At 41.8% G+C, this 24,366-nt stretch overlaps 2 protein-coding genes across 5 annotated transcripts in view; one reads left to right on the plus strand and one right to left on the minus strand.

The window, feature by feature from the left end:
- Positions 1 to 4,294, minus strand: part of adgra3 (adhesion G protein-coupled receptor A3) — a 51,327-nt gene extending 47,033 nt beyond the window's left edge. Inside the window, exon 1 of one of the 2 annotated variants that reach the window (XM_021615147.3) lies at positions 3,153 to 4,294. In XM_021615147.3, the coding sequence (XP_021470822.2) occupies positions 3,153 to 3,376 (224 nt within the window). In that variant the 5' untranslated portion in view covers positions 3,377 to 4,294. The remainder of the gene's footprint in view (positions 1 to 3,152) is intronic. The other variant, XM_090185734.1, reaches the window with a different exon arrangement.
- A 10,407-nt stretch (positions 4,295 to 14,701) lies between these two features.
- On the plus strand, positions 14,702 to 20,738 carry gba3 (glucosylceramidase beta 3). 3 transcript variants are annotated; one of them, XM_021615149.3, is made up of 6 exons: positions 14,702 to 14,861; positions 15,113 to 15,224; positions 17,223 to 17,450; positions 17,756 to 18,558; positions 19,753 to 19,876; positions 20,288 to 20,738. In XM_021615149.3, exons 2-6 carry the CDS (start codon positions 15,170 to 15,172, stop codon positions 20,494 to 20,496), a joined length of 1,419 nt encoding a protein of 472 aa, XP_021470824.3. In that variant the 5' UTR covers positions 14,702 to 14,861; positions 15,113 to 15,169; the 3' UTR covers positions 20,497 to 20,738. The 3 variants fall into 3 exon arrangements, with proteins under 3 accessions (XP_021470824.3, XP_021470823.3, XP_036843492.2); XM_021615148.3 differs by having other exon boundaries at positions 14,720 to 14,969; XM_036987597.2 differs by having other exon boundaries at positions 14,730 to 14,857.
- The last annotated feature ends 3,628 nt before the right edge of the window (positions 20,739 to 24,366 follow it).

The following is a 24,366-nucleotide window of genomic DNA, read 5'->3' on the forward strand; positions in this document are numbered from 1 at the left end:
TGTCCAGACCGCTGTTAACCCCTCTGACAGGACACAGAGAGGTCGTAAACGAGCCCCAAAATGTAGCAGCCAAAAAGAGAGCGCGGTTTCATGGAAAGCAGTCACTTTCATCTGGACAGAGTTGCAGTGAGTCTATTTGACGGAAACCTTGACATCCTGAAGCACTACTGCCATTATTCCCGAAATTTGTTGACATAAACTTTAAGAGACCCATGGGGAAGTTTAGTGGGAAACCCATAGGAATGCCTGAGAACTTTGCAATGTGTGCAATCTAATTAGCGTTCTTGTTCTGCAGTGACCTACTCTCAGACCTTGAATCATGGAGCTTGGTTCAATGTTCAAGACAGGAATATGTTTCCACTCCCAATCAATCACTGTCGGGCGGAACAAAATGATGGCCATCCAAGCAGTTGAGATGTAAGGAATTGTAAGGAAGGAAAAAAGAAAGATCGCATACCCTGACGGGGGTAATAACATCTCAATCAATCACTGACTTAACCAACATCATGCCTAGTCAGAGTAGAAAAATAATCCTTGAAGAACTACAAGTTTCTTTGGAAGAACTTAAAAATGAAGAAGAAAAAGCAACAGTCTACCACCCACATCAATCCACACCTACATCCTCCGTTTTAAAGTTCTACAGGCCCACATACAATCACTAAGCCTAATTCCTTGCATTCTTTCCTCCTATTTTTGGAAGAGGGACTGGAAGTGGCCACTCGAAGAGAGACAACTGTACCAATGAGGCTTTGATACATGCTTGACGTAGCCTCTTGAAAAGACATCCCATCACGTGGTTTGGCATTAAATTAGCGCCGAACAAAAAAAGGCACCCAACAACACATAGATCAAATTAGGCAAAGGCTCAACCTTTCATCAACCAAGTCACAAAAAAATGCCTTTTCCATCTCTTGGGCCATTGAAATGAGGTATTAGTGTAGAGTACTAGTATAATGAACTGATGCTCTTGGCTGGTGTAGACTCCAAAACGCTGCAGTCTTCTCTCCATCGGGGTAACTGCATGTGCAATATGCTGTGGTTGTTTATTAATGGTAAACAGTGTGGTTGCATTACACAAATAGCTGTGTTGTGGCAATGAAAATGATTACCAACCACACACTAGATGTGTTCAACAATCTCAGTATATGTGTCTGCTTAGCTTATATAAATACCCTTGGGATGCCATACAATTATACACTGCATTTACCATTTTAAACTGTATTCTGGTCACTGACATTTCCATCATACAGGACTAGATTATAGTGAGACATGACAATGACATCTGTTAGAAAGGACACTACTATTGTTAAGCAGCTGACGATGGATGGACGTGGAGGTGATACAATAAAGCTACACATGAAATAGGGACCTCTGTATCCTTGACACAAGCAATAAATAAATGTGGAAATTGAGCAAGTAGAGACGACTAAACTGCTTGGAGTAACCCTGGATTGTAAACTGTCATGGTCAAAACATGTTGATACAACAATAGCTAAAATGGGGAGAAGTCTGTCCACAATAAAGCGCTGCTCTGCCTTCTTAACAACACTATCAACAATAGCGGTCGACCGATTAATTAGAGCCGATTTCAAGTTTTCATAACAATCGGAAATCTGTATTTTTGGACACCGATTTGGCTGTTTGTTGTAACCTCTTTTTAACTAGGTAAGTCAGTTAAAAACAAACTGTGTGAAATGAGTGAAGACTGTGCAAACTGTGTGAAGACTATTTATTTCTAACAAAGACAGCCAACTTCCCCAAACGGGGGATGATTTAACAAAAGCGCATTTGCGAAAAAAGCACAATCGTTGCACGACTGTACCTAACCATAAACATCAATGCCTTTCTTAAAATCAGTACACAGAAGTAGCATATTTAGCTAAAAGAAATCCAGGTTAGCAGGCAATATTAGCCAGTTGAAATTGTGTCACTTCTCTTTCGTTCATTGCATGCAGAGTCAGGGTATATGCAACAGTTTGGGCCACCTGGCTCATTGCGAACTAATTTGCCAGAATTCTACGTAATTATGACAGAAATATTTAGACTTATGGATGCCACCCGTTAGATAAAATCGCACCTTGACTACTGTTCAGTCATATCGGGACTTAGGAAAATTGCAATTGGCTCAGAACTGGGCAGCACGTCTGGCTCTTGGATGAACACAGAGAGTTTATATTAATCATATGCATGTCAATGGAGGCGAGATTGTCTTCATCACTACTTGTATTTATGAGAGGTGTTGAATGCACCTAGCTGTCTTTTTGAATTATTGGTACACAGCTCAGACACCATTGCATACCCCACAAGACATGCCACAAGAGGTCTCTTCACAGTCCCCAAGTTCAGAACAGACTATGGGAGGTGCACAGTACTACATAGAGCCATGGCTACATGGAACTCTATTCCACATCAAGTAACTGATGCAAGCAGTAAAATTAGATTTACAAAAAAAAAACACCTTATGGAACAGCGGGAACTGTGAAGCAACACAAACATAGGCACATGTATACACCCACTCGATAACATACACACTACACACACAGATGTATTTAGTACTGTAGATATGTGGTAGTGGTGGAGTAGGGGCCTGAGGGCACACAGTGTGCTGTGAAACCTGTGAATGTATTGTAAAGTTTTTAAAATTGTATAAACAGCCTTAATTTTGCTGGACCCCAGGAAGAGTATCTGCTGCCTTGGCAGCAGCTAATGGGGATCCATAATAAACACAATTTAGTAAGGGCAGGGTAATTTTATTTGAGCTGTAATGTACAGTATGTGTATGTCAGTAGTTGAATTCATCAGCAGAACTTAGTGATTAATCTAAACATTCCCAAACCAGGTTAGTGTAAAACTAACAAGATATAGCTGGCTATTAGCTAATTGAAGAATTCTGCAGGTGGGATTCTGCAGAATCTAAATTGGTACCCCAAGACCCCTCGCTAAGCAATAGTCTTAACGTTTAAAAAACAACTACCGGTATGTTATGCCAGTTGTGTTGGCCTGAAAGTTGAATAGTAGTTGGCCTCAACAGAAAGAATAAAGTGCCGGTAGTAAACAAGACAAACATTTGGCGGTTTGGTTATTTCTGTGTGCCCAAGCTGTTCCAAACAAGGGGACAGCATAATTATTCTGTTGATGCGATTTATACTTACAACGTGACTGTTCTGTTGGAGAAGGAGTCCGGGGGTAACACCTGATGGAGTTCCATATTGCTGCAGACCACTTTCCTATCCGCCGTGGCCACCGACTGTGTGCTTTTCCCTGCGCTTTTTGAACGTTCATCATATGATTTACAATCAGATGATAGCGCAGATCCATCGCCACCGAGTAGCAAAACAAGTAACAATTGCAACAAATCCACCGCGTTTACCCTCATTTTAAATTATATGTAAGATAATCAGGCTACTGAAGCATAGGTAGAGAAAAGTATATATTAATATCAAGTTGTGTGGAAGGCAGGGATTTGTGGTCGTACTGTGAAATGGCCTGGCACAAATAGGCTACTGTTCAAATGGTAAGCCAAAACGTCCTTCAGAATATTCTGAGCTTCAATCATGTTGCAAACATCTTGTCCACCATAATGTGGATTTCCCCCTCCATTTTTTTGCAACGGTTTCGATTTGTGTTCGGCGTCAATTACTCCGAGAGAGGGTATATACATCCTTTGTTTGCCAAAATATACGATTTATAAATCAATTTCTTTATCGGGTCTTTGCTGCCTCCCGAAAAAGAAAAAAAAAACATTCACTTGTAATTGTACCGATTTTTCTAGGCTACACAATTTGACTGCAACGATTGAGAAAATATTTTCTTTTGTCGCCAATAGCGCGGATCCAAGTGAGAATTGTGCCTACTCCACCAAGAGACAGCTGCAGCCATCCAAAGATAACACACTAACTTAATGAAATCTGATCACGCATAAACTTTAAAAACGTTCTCCCTAAGATAACTGATCCCGAGAGGCGTAGACTGCCACACATTTAAATAGCCTTACAACTAACTAAAACATCTGTAAGCAACTTTTCACTTTAGGCGTCCATCGAGTCCAGTTGTTGGAGCAAAGGGAAATCATAGCACTCCTAAAAAAAAACGAACGAAAGAAACATATTCCCACTCGAGTTAGTCAGTAACGTGTAGAAATTCTCCCAAGTTTAAATAGATATCCATAATTGCGGTCCTCGTCTCTCTATTTGAAAGTACTCATTGGCTTCATTTCCGTTGAGAACTCTTCTCCCACAGTCTTGACCCGGGCTCCATGTTGCATGCGTTTACAGCTACTGACGTCACTCTAGTCTACAGCCAACACAGACTGCCTCTTGTCTCCCATTCTAGCTGCTGCTCAGGTTTACATTTTACGTGCAGGTGAAGAAAAAGATGAAACACAATAAACAAAATTGTGCACCCCATCAGTTGCAGAGAAAACAACCCTATTTTCTTTCATTTAATGGAAAATAGATATGCCTAGCCACTTTGACTATGACAAATATCCAGTATTGGTCCTTGAACTTTTGAGCATTCCCGAGTGACAAATATATGTTCTTGAATATTCCTAGAAAATAATGTAATGTTGTCAAGCTTTAGGCTACATCACAAAACAGGGAATGTCAGTTATTAACATGTATTGCCCCTCTCCTTGATAGACCGATAAAAAAAACTTTTTTATAAAAACATTTATTTAACCTTTATTCAACCAGGTAGGCCAGTTGAGAAAAATTCTCATTTACAACTGCGACCTGGCCAAGATAAAGCAAAGCAGTACGACAAAAACAACAACACAGAGTTACAGTCAATAACACAAAATAAAAACAAAGGAAAAATCTATGTACAGTGTGTGCAAATGTAGAAGAGTAGGGAGGTAGGCTATAAATAGGCCCTAGAGATGAAAATAATTACAATTTAGCATTAAAACTGGAGTGATAGATGTGCAGATGATGATGTGCAAGTAGAGATACTGGGTGCAAAAGAGCAAGAGGGTAAGTAATACTATGGGGATGAGGTAGTCGGGTGGGCTATTTACAGATTGGCTGTGTACAGGTACAGTGATCGGTAAGCTGCTCTGACAGTTGATGCTTAAAGTTAGAGAGGGAGATATAAGACTCCAGCTTCAGAGATTTTTGCAATTCGTTCCAGTCATTGGCAGCAGAGAACTGGAAGGAAAGGCAGCCAAATTAAGTGTTGGCTTTGGGGATGACCAGTGCAATGTGGAGCTGGAGTGCTTGCTAAGGCTGGGTGTTGCTATGGTGACCAGTGAGCTGAGATAAGGCAGGGCTTTACCTAGCAAAGACTTATAGATGACCTGGGGCCAGTGGGTTTGGCGACGGATATGTAGCGAGGGCCAGCCAACGAGAGCATACAGGTCGCAGTGGTGGGTAGTATATGGGGCTTTGGTGACAAAACGGATGGCACTGTGATAGACTTCATCCAGTTTGCTGAGTAGAATGTTGGGGGCTATTTTGTAAATGACATCGCCAAAGTCAAGGATCGGTAGGATAGTCAGTTTTACGAGGGTATGTTTGGCGACATGAGTGAAGGAGGCTTTGTTGCGAAATAGGAAGCCGATTCTAGATTTAATTTTGGATTGGAGATGTGAGTCTGGAAGGAGAGTTTACAGTCTAGCCAGACACCTAGGTATTTGTAGTTGTCCACATATTCTAGGTCAGAACCGTCCAGAGTAGTGATGCTACAGGTGGGTGTTGATTTGGAAATGTAGCCTATTTAAATCCTTTCTCATCCTTGGGTAAAATTAATTTGGTAACACTTTACATACTCTTGGTGCTATATGCATAGTAATACTGCAATAACTACAGTAACAACATTGTTGCAATTTTTAAAATGGTATGTAACAACATAGCAATACTTAATTGTTGTTAATAGTGTTATAATAGCATGGTTACCCATCTACCTATACATGTCTACCATAATAACAATGCAGCCAAGACAATTAAACAATGCTTTCCTTTTCAAATGTAATAAAAGCAGGTCTTTGCGATGCACCCCCCCCCCCCTCTCTTTTAGTTCATCCAGCATTGTATCTCCTCTCTTTCTGTGTTCCTTCACACAAAGCTTCTCAAACAAGTTCAGACTAGCTTTTCAATGGGCAATAGCCATGGAAAGCCAGAGTCAGTCAGAGAGGAAAACACCATATAAGAATTCACATGTGCAATACTACAATACCCTTGTCTAACACTCATGCAGAGCCAACCTGTCTTCACTCATATTTTCTATGATGGGGTAAATTGAGCATCTTGGTTTTAGAAGAGCGACAGACGGACAGATGGACAGACAGACAGAGAAAGAGAGACAGAGAGACATACAGAGACAGAAAGACAGAGAGACAGAAAGACAGGCAGACAAAGTAACCCAATTATCTCAGGAAACCCCATACCCCTGGGCTACGCAGCTTTTACTTCCATTAGTCTTGTTTGTTTTCAGGCTCACATAGGACTTTGACGTCCACTGAAAGAAGGCTGCCTGCAAACATACGGACGACAGCTATTGTAGTAACAAACAAAAAAACAACAACACATTTTTTTTTTAAAGCTATTATAGTAACAGATTTTCCTGGAGACAAAGCAAGGAGTGCTTCAGGATGACACAATTAAATGTATTGATGAGGTGGTGGCCTTCAATATTTACTACCAAGAGAACAAAATAAGGTAACATAAGACAATTGTATGAAATAATGTAATATGAGTCATGTAAAATGACTGAAATGTATCTATTTCTCCAGATGCAGGACTTACTCCTATTATATTACCCATAAACTATGCAAATTGTCACTATGGTCCAAAGGATGTCTGTTATGGATAGTATGCAATGACTGGTAATTTGATTACTAGATTGTGCTATCCCTATAGAGGACAGAGGATTAGTCACATGCCTGATCATGAATGATTCAGGAGGTCATCTCACTCTCTGGGTAATTTTTTAAATCAATGGACTCCTGGAACCACTGTTGTGAGGTAGCCTATAACTAATGCATTTGTGGATATATATATATATTTTTTAAACAAATTCAGCCAGGGTACAGGACAGGTAACAAGTGATTAATGAGCAATGCGCGGATTCACAGATAAATAGAGTGCCTTCAGGAAGTATTCATACCCCTTGACTTACTCCACATTTTGTTGAGTTACAACCTTAATTCAAAATGGATTAAATAGATTATTTTTCTCACACATCTACACACAATACCTCATAATAACAAAGCAAAAACATGTTTTTAGAAATGTTTTCAAATTGATCGAAAATAAAATCCTGAAATATCAAATTTTTATAATTATTCACACCCCATGAATAAATACATGTTAGAATCACTTTTGGCAGTGATTACAGCTTCGAGTCTTTCTCTGTAAGTCTCTAAGAGCTTTGCACACCTGGATTGTACAATATTTACACATTATTGCTTTTCAAATTCTTCAAGCTCTGTCAAGTTGGTTGTTAATCATTGCTAGACAGCAATTTTCAAGTCTTGCCCTAGATTTTCAAGCCGATTTAAGTCAAAACTGTAACCAGGCCACTCAGGAACATTCAATGTCATCTTGGTAAGAAACTCCAATGTATATTTGCCCTTGTGTTTTAGGTTATTGTCCTGCTGAAAGATGAATTTCTCTCTCCCAGTGTCTGTTGTAAAGCAGGCTGAACCAGGTTTTCTTCTAGGATTTTGTCTGTACTTAGCTCTATTCTGCTTCTTTTTATCCTAAAAATCTCTAGGCCAAGGCCCAGTTCTCTGTGACATTTTAGAGACACATTTGCGTACACACATGTACACACTTATGAAGAAGATTCCCTTTCACACCCACACCCAGAGCACAAAGAAGAATGAACATTGAGAGAGAATTGACGTTGACTAAGGAAAATACGAAAAATAAGTCAAATAAATGAACTGGGACTGGAATTTGATAAAATAATGATTAAAGGTATGTTAATGTTAATATGTATGTTAATATGTTAAATGACAAAGTTTGAAAGCATAGGGAAATGTATAAGGGAAGATGTTATTAAAGGGTGATTCGAGTAAGGTAGTAAAGGAGTAACAATGTGTGATTAAAGTAATGCACTAAAATAGTTAACAATGTTTTAATGTTGTTTGCTTTAAGGTATGATGCATATAGACTAGTTTGTTAAACATATAGGAACAAGGCCTTAGGGCCTATAGGAGGTTGACAATGGAAGGTTCTAATGTTGACATTTTGTAATGATGAAATGTTTAAGTTGGTGAATGTTTAAGATGTAAGGGGAGTGATACATTGAGTTGGAGTAAGATTGCAATTGAGTGGGATAAGAAAGATTCATGTTTAAAAATTTATGCTTTAAAAGTTAAGATTAATAAAGTATGATAAGGCGAAGCGGATGGACGTCCTGCTTAGGCGAGAAAAAGCCATTTTTTGAACGAGGGTGTTAAGAAAAATGGATGAAATATGGAGAAATAACTCTCTTTGAGCTTGCTAGAAGAGTTTTGCTGTGACTTTCTAACCTAAAATATATTTAGATTTTTATTATAATTATATTTTTATTTTTATTATACTCAGTTAAAGTAAAATTCTAGGAGGAATCCTTAAGGTTACCTCATTGATAGAGGTTTGGTAGATTAGCGGTTAGTGTTTTAGACGTATCTGAGGGACTGATCATACTGAGGGGGAGACAGAAAACTGTTTATAGAGTTGTAGAAGGACCCATTTTTCTTGTTATTAAAAATTTACCTTGTCGTTTTACTCTGGTTCTCTGAAAAATGCTTGATTAATTGAGGATCTCTAGCTAATTTTCATGGTTAAAGGAATCTAACCTGAAAGCCAACTATAGGTATTATATAAGGCCATAATAAACAAGAAAATGCTCATCCAGAGAAGGCGCTCCTAGTGGCCGGGGACTTTAATGCAGGGAAACTTAAATCCATTTTACCTCATTTCTACCAGCATGTTACATATGCATCCAGAGAAAAAAAACTCTAGACCATCTTTACTCCACACTCGCAGATGCATAGAAATCTCTCCCTCGCCTTCCATTTGCCAAATCTGACCATAACTCTTTCCTCCTGATTTCTGCTTATGAGCAAAAACTAAAGCAGGAAGGACCAGTGACTTGTTCAATACGGAAGTGGTCAGATGACGCAGATGCTAAGCTACAGGACTGTTTTGCTAGCACAGACTGGAATATGTTCCAGGACTCGGGTAGGCCGTCATTGTAAATAAGAATTTGTTCCTAACTGACTTGCCTAGTTAAATAAAGGTTCAATTAAAAAAAGGTTAAATAATAATTCTGATGGCATCGATGAGTACACCACATCAGTCAGTGGCTTCATCAGTAAGTGCATCAATGGCGCCGTCCCCACAGTGACCGTAAGTACATACCCCAACCAGAAGCCATGGATTACAGGCAACATACCCACTGAGCTAAAGGGTAGATCTGCCGCTTTCATGGAATGGGACACTAACCCAGACACTTATAAGAAATCCTGCTATGCCCTCCGACAAACCATCAAACAGGCAAAGCATCAATACAGGACTAAGATTGAATCCTACAACACTGGCTCCGACGCCCGTCGGATGTGGCAGGGCTTCAAACTATTAAGGACTACAATGAGAAGCACAGCCGTGAGCTGCCCAGTGACACGAGCCAACCAGACGAGCTAAATGACTTCTATGTGCGCTTTTGAGGCAAGCAACACTGAAGCATGCATGAGAGCACCAGTTGTTCCAGACGACTGTGTGAACACACTCTCCATAGCTGATGTGAGTAAGACCTTTAAATAGGTCAACATTCACAAGGCCGCAGGACCAGACGGATTACCAGGACATGTACTCCGAGCATACGCTGACCAACTGGAAAGTGGGGCTCCCGAGTGGCGCAGCGGTCTAAGGCGCTGCATCTCAGTGCTAGAGGTGCCACTACAGGCCCTGGTTTGATCCTGGGCTCTATCACAACCGGCCGTGATTGGGAGTCCCATAGGGTGGCGCACAACTAGCCCAGCGCCATCCTGGTTAGGTTTTGGCTGGGGTAGGCTGTCACTGTAAATATTAATTTGATCTTCACTGACTTGCCTAGTTAAATAAAGGTTGTATACAAAATGTTTAAAGTATTTTCACTGACATTTTCAACCTGTCCCTGACCGAGTCGGTAATACCTACATGTTTCAAGCAGACCACCATAGTACCTGTGCCCAAGAACACCAAGGTAACCAGCCTAAATGACTACCGACCCATAGTACTCACGTCTGTAGCCATGAAGTGCTTTGAAAGGCTGGTCATGGTTCACAACAACACCATTATCGCAGAAATCATAGAAACAATCCAATTTGCATATCGCCCAAACAGATCCAAAGATTACGCAATCTCTACTGCACTCCACACTGCCCTTTCCCACCTGGACAAAAGGAACACCTACGTGAGAATGTTATTAATTGACTAATGCCTCAGAGTTCAACACCATAGTGCCCTCAAAGCTCATCACTAGGCTAAGGACCCTGGGACTAAACACTTCCCTCTGTAACTCGATCCTAGACTTCCTGACAGGCGACCCCCAGGTGGTAAGGGTAGGTAACAACACATCTGCCATGCTGATCCCCAACACGGGGGCCCCTCATGGGTGCATGTTCAGTCCCCTCCTGTACTCCCTGTTCACCCATGTCTGCATGGCGAGGCCCGACACCAACACCATCATTAAGTTTGCTGACGACACAACAGTGGCAGGCCTGATCACTGACAACGATGAGACAGCCTATAGGGAGGAGGTCAGAGACCGGATAACAACCTCTCCCTCAATGTGATCAAGACAAAGGAGATAATCGTGAACTTAAGGAAAAGGAGGGCCGAACACACCCCCATTCACATCGACGGGCTACAGTGGAACAGGTTGAGAGCCAATGAACTATCATGGTCCAAACACACCAAGACAGTCTTAAAGAGGGCACGACAAGACCTATTCCCCCCCCAGGAGACTAAAAAGATTTGGTATGGGTCCTCAGATTATCAAAAAGTTCTACAGCTGCATTCTCGAGAGTATCCTGACTGGTTGCATCACCGCCTGGTATAGCAACTGCTTGGCCTCTGACCGCAAGGCACTACAGAGGGTAGTGCTTATGGCCCAGTACATGACCGGGGCCAAGCTTTCTGCCATCCAGGACCTCTGTACCAGGCGGTGTCAGAGGAAGGCCCTAAAAATTGCCAAAGACTCCAGCCACCATAGTCATAGCCTGTTCTCTCTGCTACCGTACGACAATCGGTACTGAAGTGCCAAGTCTAGGTTCAAGAGGCTTCTTAACAGCTTCTACCCCCAAGCCAAAAGAGTCCTGATCAGCTAACCAGGACTATTTGCATTGACCCCCCCCCCCCCTCCCCACTTTACCAACATTTACAGTGGGGCAAAAAAGTAGTTAGTCAGCCACCAATTGTGCAAGTTCTCCCACTTAAAAAGATGAGAGAGGCCTGTAATTCTCATCATAGGTACACTTCAACTATGACAGACAAAATGAGAAAAAAAAATCAAAAAAATCACATTGTAGGACTTTTAATGAATTTATTTGCAAATTATGGTGGAAAATAAGTATTTGGTCACCTACAAACAAGCAAGATTTCTGGCTCTCACAGACCTGTAACTTCTTCTTTAAGAGGCTCCTCTGTCCTCCACTCGTCACCTGTATTAATGGCACCTGTTTGAACTTGTTATCAGTATAAAAGATACCTGTCCACAACCTCAAACAGTCACACTCCAAACTCCACTATGGCCAAGACCAAAGAGCTGTCAAAGGACACCAGAAACAAAATTGTAGACCTGCACCAGGCTGGGAAGACTGAATCTGCAATAGGTAAGCAGCTTGGTTTGAAGAAATCAACTGTGGGAGCAATTATTAGGAAACGGAAGACATACAAGACCACTGATAATATCCCTCGATCTGGGGCTCCAAGCAAGATCTCACCCTGTGGGGTCAAAATGATCACAAGAACGGTGAGCAAAAATCCCAGAACCACACGGGGGGACCTAGTGAATGACCTGCAGAGAGGTGGGACCAAAGTAACAAAGCCTACCATCAGTAATACACTACGCCGCCAGGGACTCAAATCCTGCAGTGCCAGACGTGTCCCCCTGCTTAAGCCAGTACATGTCCAGGCCCGTCTGAAGTTTGCTAGAGAGCATTTGGATGATCCAGAAGAAGATTGGGAGAATGTCATATGGTCAGATGAAACCCAAATATAACTTTTTGGTAAAAACTCAACTCGTCGTGTTTGGAGGACAAAGAATGCTGAGTTGCATCCAAAGAACACCATACCTACTGTGAAGCATGGGGGTGGAAACATCATGCTTTGGGGCTGTTTTTCTGCAAAGGGACCAGGACGACTGATCCGTGTAAAGGAAAGAATGAATGGGGTCATGTATCGTGAGATTTTGAGTGAAAAACCTCCTTCCATCAGCAAGGGCATTGAAGATGAAACGTGGCTGGGTCTTTCAGCATGACAATGATCCCAAACACACCGCCCGGGCAACGAAGGAGTGGCTTCGTAAGAAGCATTTCAAGGTCCTGGAGTGACCTAGCCAGTCTCCAGATCTCAACCCCATAGAAAATCTTTGGAGGGAGTTGAAAGTCAGTGTTGCCCAGCAACAGCCCCAAAACATCACTGCTCTAGAGGACATCTGCATGGAGGAATGGGCCAAAATACCAGCAACAGTGTGTGAAAACCTTGTGAAGACTTACAGAAAACGTTTGACCTCTGTCATTGCCAACAAAGGGTATATAACAAAGTATTGAGATAAACTTTTGTTATTGACCAAATACTTATTTTCCACCATAATTTGCAAATAAATTCATAAAAAATCCTACAACAGGATTTTCTGGATTTTTTTTCTAATTTTGTCTGTCATAGTTGAAGTGTACCTATGATGAAAATTACAGGCCTCTCTCATATTTTTAAGTGGGAGAACTTGCTGACTAAATACTTTTTTGCCCCAATGTACATGTTACTTCAATTACCTTGACTAACCTGTGCACTGGCACACTGACTCTGTACCAGTACCCCTGTATATAGCCTTGTTACTGTTATTTTATTGTTGGCCTTTATTGTTTATTGTTGCTCTTTAATTATTTGTTATTTTTCCATTTTCTTATTTTAATTTTCGGTATTTTTTTACTTTTATTTTTTAGTAAATACTTTCTTACTTATTTTCCTTAAAACTGCATTGTTGATTAAGGGCTTGTAAGGAAGCATTTCACTGTTGAATTCTGTGCATGTGACAAATACAATTTGACTTGATTTGAGTGCATTGGTAGGAGTCGTAGGAGGGGAGATTCTGGGCTAAGCCAACCCGGGAGGGAGCCTCTCATAGTGCTCTAAGGTTGAAGCTCTGGCCTGGATGCAGGGTGAAAGAGCGCAGGCAATCGACTTTGGGGATAGCCCACTCTACCGTAAGGCCCTTACTGTTGAGTCTGAAGGACAGTCCCTAGCTGTACACTAACCCAGTGGTAAAGCAGAGTGGCATCTATCAGATCTGTGGGGATTAGGGGCAAGAGATAACGGAACTGCCATTAGGTAGACAGGGCCTAGTTGAGTCAGTTAATCCTGCAGGGGTGGTATTTTAGCTTTGACAACAGCTATTAAAATCTGTAACTGTTTTAAAGTCACCATTGGCCTCATGGTGAAATCCCTGAGCAGTTTCCTTCTGCTCTGGCAACTGAGTTAGGAAGGACATCCTGTATCTTTGTAGTTACTGGGTGTATTTATACACCATGCAATGGTTGATTAATAACTTCACAATGCTCAAAGGGATATTCAGTGTCTGCTTTTTTTTACCCATCTACCAATAGGTGCCCTTCTTTGTGAGACATTGTAAAACCTCCCTGGTCTCCCTGGTTGAATCTGTGTTTGAAATTCACTGGTCGACTGAGGGACCTTACAGATACTTGTATGCGTGGTGTACAAAGATGAGGTAGTCATTCAAAAATTATGTTTAACACTATTATTGCACACAGAGTGAGTCCATGCAACTTGTTTTGTGACTTGTTAAGCACATTTTTACTCCTGAACTTATTTAGGCTTGCCATAAAGATGGGGTTGAATACTTATTGATTCAAGACATTTCAGCTTTTCATTTTTTATTCATTAGAAAAAATGTCTAATGTCCAACCCCTCTTTTACGCTGCTGCTACTTTCTGTTTATCATATATGCATAGTCACTTTAACCACATCTACATGTACATACTACCTCAATCAGCCTGACTAACCGGTGCCTGTATGTAGCCTTACTACTGTTATAGCCTCGCTACTGTATATAGCCTCGCTACTGTTATTTTTCACTGTCTTTTTACTGTTGTTTTATTTCTTTACTTACCTATTGTTCTCCTAATACCTTTTTTGCACTGTTGGTTAGAGCCGGTAAGTAAGCATTTCACTGTAAGGTCTACTACACCTGTTGTCTTCGGCGCACGTTACAAATAAACTTTGATTTGAATTCCACTTTGACACTATGGGGTATTGTGTGTAGGCCAGTGACACAAAATCTAAATGTAATTTTTAATTCAGGCTGTAACAATAAAGTGTGGAAAAGGTCTACGGGTGTGAATACTTTCTGAAGCCAGATAGATCCTCATCTTCCAGCTATGTTTTTTTTTTACTCCAACCTTCATGTAGCCTACAAACAGAATTTGCGCAGCGCGAGTTCACAACAACGCTTGCGAACAAGCCCTAGTGATGTAACGCATCAGAGTCTACGTAACTAAAAGCCAATTTATGCTTTGTTCTAAATATGGTTGGAGGCGGTGTGTGTCGGGTGTGAGACCAAATTGAGTTCTGCACCCCCGTGCACTTTCCAAATGTTGTAACAATGCGGAGGGCTCCGTATAGCTCCGCATCGACATTGATGGTTGACAGTAGGTAATGGCTGGAGATCCTATATAAACACAAACTCACTTCCTTGAAAACTTCCTTCACAATAGCACTGCTCAACAGTTTTGCGCTGCTCCACGTAGCATGAATGCCACGGTAAATGCTGCACGGCCAATGCAGAGGACAGATTGACTATGTAGCTCCTTTAACTCTAACTCGTGCTTGCTTGACAATACAATATTTCACAACAAGAGGGTTGTTGTCTTTTTTATATATATATTTTTTTTTTGTACATGTAGGCAAATATAACCAACAGCCCTGAATGGAATTGTATCCATACGAACGATTCTGAAACCATGTTCCCGACTAACTTTGCATGGGGCGCGGCTACATCCGCTTATCAAATCGAAGGTACGTAATAAGAATTTGTTTGGCGCCGACAGTCAAACTGTACAAGTGTTTTTTTGTGTGTGCATTTGTAGATACAGTAATTTGATTAGGAAAGGTAATGCGCGTCCCCGAGACGACTTTCTCTGGCCTAGCGCGAGAAGGAGGCTAACCTACACACAACTACTTGCAACCTATAGGTCTACCGTTAGGCTGCAGTTGGATCTCTAATGCAAAAGGGGGACTTTAACTCAAGAGTTTCTCTCAACCACTGTATCATGTATTGATAGTAGCCTAATAGTTGAAACATTAATGTAGTTATGTATACATTTAACAACGACAGCATGAGCTATATACATATACAGAATGAGCAACCATAGACTTACAGTAGCCCATTGACAGTGCATTCAGAAAGTATTCATACCCCGTCACCTTTTCCACATTTTGTTACATTACAACCTTATTCTAAAATGGATTAAATAGTTTTTTTCCCCCTCATCAATCTACACACAACACCCCATAATGACAAATCAAAACTGTTTTTTAGATTTTCTTTGCAAATGTATGAAAAATACAAATTCATACTCTTTACTCAGTACTTTGTTGAAGCAACTTTGGCAGCGATTACAGCTTTGAGTCTTCTTGGGTATGACACTACAAGCTTGGCACACTTGTATTTAGGGAGTTTCTCCCATTCTTCTCTGCGTATCCTCTCAAACTCTGTCAGATTGGATAGGGAGCGTTGCTGCACAGCTATTTTCAGGTCTCTCCAGCATTGTTAGATCGGGTTCAAGTCCGGGCTGTGGCTGGGCCACTCAAGGACATTCATAGGTTTGTCCAGAAGCCACTCCTGCGTTGTCTTGGCTGTGTGCTTAGTGTCGTTGTCCCGTCGGAACCTTCCAACAGGATAACGAGCGCAGGACAACGAGAGCAGGTTTTCATCAAGGATCTCTCTGTACTTTGCTCCGTTCATCTTTCCCTCGATCCTGACTAGTCTACCAGTCCCTGCCGCTGAAAAAGATCCCCACAGCATGATGCTGCCACCACTATACTGCACCGTAGGGAGGGTATTGGCCAGGTGATGAGTGATGCCTGGTTTCCACCAGATGTGACGCTTGGCAATCAGGCCAAAAGTTTCTCATGGTCAGAGTCCTTTAGATGCCTTTTGGCAAACTCCAAGTGGGCTGTCATGTGCCTTTTACTGAGGAGTGGCATCCATCTAGCCACTCTACCATAAAGGCCTGGAGCTCTGTCAGAGTGACCATCGGGTTGTTGTTCACCTCCATGACCAAGGCCCTTCTCACTCTATTGCTCAGTTTGGACGTGCGGCCAGCTCTTGGAAGAGTCTTGGTGGTTCCAATCTTCTTCCATTTAAGAATGATGGAGGCCACTGTGTTCTTGGGGACCTTCAATGCTGCAGAAATGTTTTGGTACCCTTCCCCAGATCTGTGCCTCGATACAATCCTGTCTTGGAGCTCTTCTGACAATTCCTTTGACCTCATGGCTTGGTTTTTGCTCTGACATGCACTGTCAACTGTGGGACCTTGTATAGACAGGTGTGTGTCTTTCCAAATCCTGTCCAATTAATTGCATTTTCCACAGGTGGACTCCAATCAAGTTGTAGAAACATGTCAAGGATGATCAATAGGAAACAGGATGCACCTGAGCTCAGTGTAGAGTCTCATAGCAAAGAGTCTAAATACTAATGTGAATAAGTTTTTTTTTTTTTTTATATATTTTTATGTACATTTACAAACATTTCTAAAAGCCTGTTTTCACTTAGTCATTATGGGGTATTGTGTGTAGATTGATGAGGAAAACAATTAATTAATTTTAGAATAAGGCTGTAACGTAACAAAATGTGGAAAATGTCAAGGGGTCTGAATACTTCCCGAATGCACTGTATATAGGCTACAAACAGTACAATAGGAATTGTAGGCACATTTTTCTTTAGAATTTTGTTGTTGATATTCAAACAGTGCGTTATGGATGATCAGTACTGCTATGAATTGAATCTTGCAGGAGGCTGGAATGTGGATGACAAGGGACCGAGCATTTGGGACACGTTCTGTCACGAGGGGGGCAGACTAGTGTTCGAGGGCCAGAGTGGAGATGTCACCTGTAACAGCTATGAGCTCTGGGAAGAGGACCTCCGGTGTATCCGTCAGCTAGGCCTGACCCACTACCACCTGTCTCTGTCCTGGTCCCGCCTGCTACCGGAGGGGATAACACGGCATGTCAATCAAAAAGGTAGCCGTACTCTGAGACTGTGTAGTGGTTACTTACGATAAGATTCCTCCAGTATTTATTTGTGGTGAATGCCTATGGCATATGATATGATAAAAAATAAAGAAATATCATACATTATTGTGTTACGACCCGGCTTTTGTTTATGTAAACAATGCAGTGCCACAAACCCTGTCAAGGGGTCTGGACCCTTTTGCCACAGTTTGTTGTGTGCTACTCTTAGAAGTGCAGCGTCCCTGATTGAAGCCTAATTTATCCTTGATACCCATGATTTACTACTAAGCTATGTGGAAATCTCTGTCCTGCAGGTTTGCGATACTACAACAAAGTGATCAATGATTTGGTGGCTAGTGACGTGTTGCCCATGGTTACTCTGTACCACTTTGACCTGCCACAAGCTCTCCAGGACCAGGGAGGTTGGAAATCACCTGAGATTGCGGCCATCTTTGACAGCTACGCCCGCTTCTGCTTTGGATCGTTCGGGGATCGTGTGAAACTGTGGATCACGTTGAACGAGCCGTACGTGTGCGCTAAACTGGGCCACGAGGATGGCATCTTTGCCCCGGGGGTAAAAGAACCAGGGATGGCTGCCTACCTGGTGGGCCACAACATGCTACGTGGACACGCCAGGGCCTGGCACAGCTACAATGTCCTCTACAGGGCAAAACAGGGTGGCTCGGTGTCCTTAGCGATTAATAGCGACTGGGCTGAACCGTTGGACCCGGCCAGTCCAGATGACACGGCCGCCACCGAACGCTACCTGGCCTTTACACTAGGGTGGTTTGCCTGGCCCCTGTTTGTCACTGGAGACTACCCAGAAGTGATGAGGTCTAGTATTGAGGCCAGAAGCAAAGAACTGGGTTACCAAGAAGGTTCTAGACTGCCCAGGTTTTCCAAAGACGAGCCTAGTCTTCTCGGCACGGCTGACTTTTTTGCGTTGAACTACTACACGTCTCGGAGGGTGAAGCCAGGGGAATGTTGTCCAGGGGTGTTGGGGTTGAAGAGTGACCAGGATGCAGAGGGGGTGGTGGACCCATCCTGGCCGGTATGTGGGGTGTCATGGCTGGCTGTGGTTCCTGACGGCTTGAGGAAACTGCTGAAGTACATTAAGGTAAAGAGGACCAGGGTCCTGTTCCAATACTTACAAAAATAAAGCAACTTTTTAAAAGCTCCACTTCCACACGTCATGTCAGATCAGTGATTACATTAAGGAAAGTCCAAAGGTATTTTTTATTTTTATTTTTTATTTTTATTTTTTATTTTTTATTTTTTTAACCCCTTTTTCTCCCCAATTTCGTGGTATCCAATTGTTGTAGTAGCTACTATCTTGTCTCATCGCTACAACTCCCGTACTGGCTCGGGAGAGACGAAGGTTGAAAGTCATGCGTCCTCCGATACACAACCCAGCCAGCCGTACTGCTTCTTAACACAGCGCGCATCCAACCCGGAAGCCAGCCGCACCAATGTGTCGGAGGCTACACCGTGCACCTGGCAACCTTGGTTAGCGCGCACTGTGCCCGGCCCGCCACAGGAGTCGCTGGTGCGCGATGAGACAAGGACATCCCTACCGACCAAACCCTCCCTAACCCGAACGACGCTAGGCCAATTGTGCATCGCCCCACGGACCTCCCGGTCGCGGCCGGTTACGACAGAGCCTGGGCGCGAACACAGGGACTCTGATGGCACAGCTGGCGCTGCAGTACAGCGCCCTTAACCACTGCGCCACCCGGGAGGCCCAAGTACACATTTTTAAAGTATCCGAACAGCGCCCAGGTTAACAGGGTTGGCTCCATTCAAAAGCAGTCAATTCAGAGGATGAAATTAAGTTTTAGAATACATTTTTTTCTGATGATTTTACATTTAAGGATTATTCAATTCATGGATTGAATCCCCTGCCTTGAGCCAATCAAATTGAGCCAAACCTTTAGTGAGGAGAACATTTAACATTAACATAGTTGCTCGCTATTGAAAGATGACCAGTTCACCCACCTTTGAATGTCAACTTAATGTCTATTCTATTATCTATATTTCTCTGATTTTCCTATGGGGGATTGACAGTATAATTAAAAACAACATATTCCCATTCAAGTCAACATTCTCTGATGTGTGGACCTCCAACCATCTTAGTGGTACCATTTGAAAGTTTAAATTTGTGCAACTAAACCAACAAAAGCCAGAACACACACACACACACACACACACACACACACACCACTGTAGTTTAAAGCCTCCCACTGTGTTTTTTGACTGTCATTATTGAACTCGTGTTTTGTTGGACAATGATAGCAACCAATTTCTTTGACAGGACACATTCAACAACCCTGCGGTCTACATCACAGAAAATGGCTTCTCCCAGGTGGGGCCAGTGGACATGGAAGATGTCCAGCGTTGTGGGTTTTACCATGACATCATCCAGGAAATAGCCAGAGGTATAGACCAGAAAGTGGCCGCCATAAAGCTACCGTATATTATGGAGAATCTATCATTATTTAATGTGAATTTCTTCCAGTCGCTACTTGTACTATTTAAACCTCTGAGGGGTTGCTTCTCACATAAAATCGTAGTATTTATACATCATCCAGAATCTAAGTTACAGGGGGCTGAGTGACTTGAATCCTTCGTTGATGAACCTGTTCTTTTGAATTAGTGACAGTATTTAGCTAATTTCAGGTCAATGGAGAAGGTTAAGAGAGTGACTTATGGCAATCATAATACAATGGGATCTTGTCCTTTTGTGATGTGTGAACAAAGTATTTTCACATCACCTCTTAATGCGCACTGTCACGTATTTGAAAAAATAAATTAAAAAAATACCATGTATGTTTGTCTCTTTGTTCTAGCTCTCCAAGAGGATGGTGTTGACGTGCGAGGCTATTTCGCCTGGTCTCTCCTGGATAACTTTGAATGGGCCGACGGGTTCAGCGTACGTTTTGGCCTGTTCCACGTGGACTTCTCTCGACCGGAGCGACCACGGACTGCGTACCGCTCTGGAAGGGAGTATGCCGGCATAATTTCCAAGTACAGATCTCAGACCATGGTAAATATCTAAACAGCCAATGGGCACAGTGTTAATCAGCCAATAACAGCTATTTTTTTTTTTTTTGCTCAATGTTCTGTTCTAATCGACTGCAACCAAGCTTGGTCCATTGCAATGTTCCTACAGGCAATTTTGAATTGAAGCCCATCTGAAACAGATTGTAGCTCCACTTTTCTCTGTCAACCCTGAAAATGTTTTGTTAAACAGTGCTAAGCTTATACTGCTTCCTTCGCAATAAAGTGATTTTTGTCTGATTTCTTCCCTGACTTTGGCATATAATTGCAAGGACCCAGCCAAAGAGTGTTTTATTTATTCAAGTGAATGGAAAATGTATTCTATCCTGCCCAATTCCCATTCAATTTGTACAAAGGGTTTATGTTGCCAGGCCAAGCTGTTGTGGCCAATGCAGGGCTTGGTGAGGGGCACAAGTCTACAGAGGTGTGTGTGACCTCATATCTCAACCCTCAAGGCCCCTGTATTGCTCAGATAATAAAATCAAATCCTATACAGCCCTCATGTTGAAACAAAATACACAATGCAACTCACTGTGCCCGGTGGAGAGTTAGGGTTGAGTGAGAGCTTGATTTAACACTAAAAATGACGCCAGGCAGAAGCCCATGTCCAGGTAAGAAGGATCACATAGTCTTAAAACACAGGTTTGTATTTACAAACAGAGAATTGGAGATAATACACAAGGCGGAGTCACTTGTATGTCTGTACATTATGAGGGACGAGAGTTACGGACATTCAAATGTCCAAGATGAGGACAAACATGGAACAACATTTACCAGCCGAATGTTAGCAAATGTCAACATTGTTACTGGTGCTCAAGGTTTGCTGCTCATTGTGCTATTCATTGGCAGGAGAAGCCTTCAAAACAGCCAATTCGTCAGGGCATGGACTCTACAAGGTGTCGAAAGCATTCCACAGGAATGCTGGACCATGTTGCATCCAATGTATCCCAACTGTTAAGCAATGAGAAACCCAGTAGCGTTGCAGTTCTTGACACAAACTGGTGCGCCTACCACCCTACCCTGTTCAAAGGCACTTACAGTTTTTGTCTTGCCCATTCACCCTCTGAATGGCACACATAGTACCTGTGCTTCTACACCTGCATTGCTTGCTTTTTAGGGTTTTAGGCTGGGTTCCTGTACAGCACTTTGAGATATCAGCTGATGTAAGAAGGGCTTTATAACTAAATTTGATTTGACATACACAATCCATGTCTCAATTGTCTCGAGATTTAAAAAAATCCTTATTTAATCTGTGGATTTAACAAGTGACATCAATAAGGGATCATAGCTTTCACCTGGATTCACCTTGTCAGTCTGTCATGGAAAAGAGCAGATGTTCCTAATGTTTTGTATACTCAGTGAATACTGTACATACTATAAAAGGGAAACCGTCCTTTTCAGCATCGAGGGAGAAAAGGCATCCGTCAGATGTGTTTTTAGTTGAAAGGGTAAAGGGTCCGCCCATTGGGGGCTGAGGCACAGACAACCTATTGCTCTCTTAATGGATCCAAACACCAGTGGGATTATGATACTTCCTGTGTATGAGACCCTAGTCGAATGGAATAGCGCTGTGGCATAAAGACTCATGGACAGGAGTATTGAGAACTCCAAAACAGCAAATGCATCCAACAAACGTATACAGTCACAAGCTTGATGTAGTCATTGAATGCTATGAATATGGGACCAAACACTTAACTTTCTACTACTATAACCCACATATAAGTGAATATGTCCCAATGCTGTTGGTCTCCTAAAATAGGGGGGGACTATGTACAAAAAGTGCTGTAATTTCGAAACAGTTCAACCAATATGGATGAAAATACCCTCAAATTAAAGCTGACAGTCTGCACTTTAACCAATTTTAAATCCAACCTTTTGGAGTATAGAGACAAAAGACGAAAAAATGCTTCACTCTCCCAATAATTACGGAGGGCACTGAATGGAACATCCTGTTTGTGTTTCCCTGAATCGGAACCCTTTTCATACAAATGTTCCTTTGTGAACTGCAGTGTGTTCTGTACAACAGCCTTGACCTGTAGTTTTGGTAGTACCTCTGTTTTGCCATCTCGTCTTTCCATTCATTGAATTCAAAGCCACCAATGACATTCAATAAAAGGTATTAAAAAGATACAAATAGATTCATTGCATTTTGAGCCTGTCGGCATGGATACAACCCATTGGAACACCTCTGATCGGAATGCCATGCTGAACAACAGATGTCATCATGCCACCTGAAAATCAGGGTGGCGTTTGTGTACTGCTCTGGCTGCTCCCGCAGCTGTTAGAAACTACCCAGAGAACAAGGTGAAAATCCTCCCTTAAGTTCTGTGTTTACTTGATGAACATACTGTGGTTAATTCTGGTTTCATTTTACATTGACCGTCAAACAATGGACTGCAAAACCTGCACAGCTGAGGCTGGTCTTTCTCTGGGAAAGCCATTGCAAAACACCACTGAATGGCATGTCATGCACCCAAATATTTTGAGGGGGGACTTAAGGGATGACCAAATTGAATGTATTTGAATTAATACAGCGTAGAATTAACTACATGTATGTTTTATCCGACAAATGAATGAAATTGCTCCCTTAGTTTCAGTGGGCATTGACGATTGAACAGCCTCAATTGAGTCTGAAAATGTTCAAATAAAATTACACTTATTTTCAGTTAAAGAATTTAATTTATTTGTTTTGTTGTTAGATAAAAAAATATATTCCTTTAACTCGAATACACGTGAACAACGTTGGTTCTTTTTGTTGGCTTACACTGCCGCTGTGTGGTACTAAATGGAACTACAGCTTTAGTGCAAAATTAAATGATCATGGACACAACGTGGCATCACACAAGAAAGTGTTTTGAACCAATACAATGTATCACAGACAATCTATCTATCCACAAGTCCCTAAACCATATCTGTCGTTATGATATATTTCACATGAAATATTAATATTTCTGCACCAGTAGGATAGAAAGCATCATTTATATTATCTATTATGTGACTTTTGTTGTTTGCATTAATAAGGATATTGTGGCATGACGTATCGTCGACTATGCAGATTGTTTTCAACAGATGTGAAAAATGCCTCCGTGGCCCTCCTCTATCTAAGTCAAGCAGAATGAATTTGTCTTTTGTCTTATGATGAATAACAACCTATTGTGCGGCCATCAATAATGTCTTTGAAGTCGGCAGTGAATATTTCTATGCAAATGTCTTTTATATGTGTGTGTGATTTAACAACCTTTCACACCACTTCTCCAACCTGTCTTGAAAACCTCTGGACCAGACAATACATGCTTTAAAGTGCTTTCACCAAAGTTTGCCTCCTCTTTTACAGAGGGAACAACAACATTAACAGCAGAATATCAGTATGGTAAGTTATTAATTAAAGGGGCATGTCACCACATTTAAACACTTCTATTCACATCTATTCTCTCCAGCACCATACCAATGTCTACGTATTTGAAAACAGCGATAAAGACAACAACAAAAAAGTGTGGAAACCAGTACATTAACACACTACTAATCATTTTACACAACATATCAATGATCCTACTCAGTTTGAACCATACAAAACTTTGCAGGTTATAATTCTACCAGCTTCCAAACTATAAGGCTACATTTAGAACACGTGACAAGCCCGTATTCAATTGGGTAAGCACAATAACTAAGTGTTTCTTTTCAGCATCAAATTGGGGGAAAAAATAAGAGATCTTGAGTTATTTCCATATGACCTTTGATTGTCAAGGTATGTAATTTTCCCTCTAAATTCTAGCCTAGACTGGGGTGAGTAATTTCCCAGCCTGTCTTTCCCAGCCTGTCTTTCCCAGCCTGTCTTTCCCAGCCTGTCTTTCCCAACCTGTCTTTCCCA

This window comes from Oncorhynchus mykiss, chromosome 9, assembly GCF_057628025.1.
Source record: "Oncorhynchus mykiss isolate SJ-2025 chromosome 9, ASM5762802v1, whole genome shotgun sequence".
In the NCBI taxonomy this organism is placed as follows: Eukaryota; Metazoa; Chordata; class Actinopteri; order Salmoniformes; family Salmonidae; genus Oncorhynchus; species Oncorhynchus mykiss.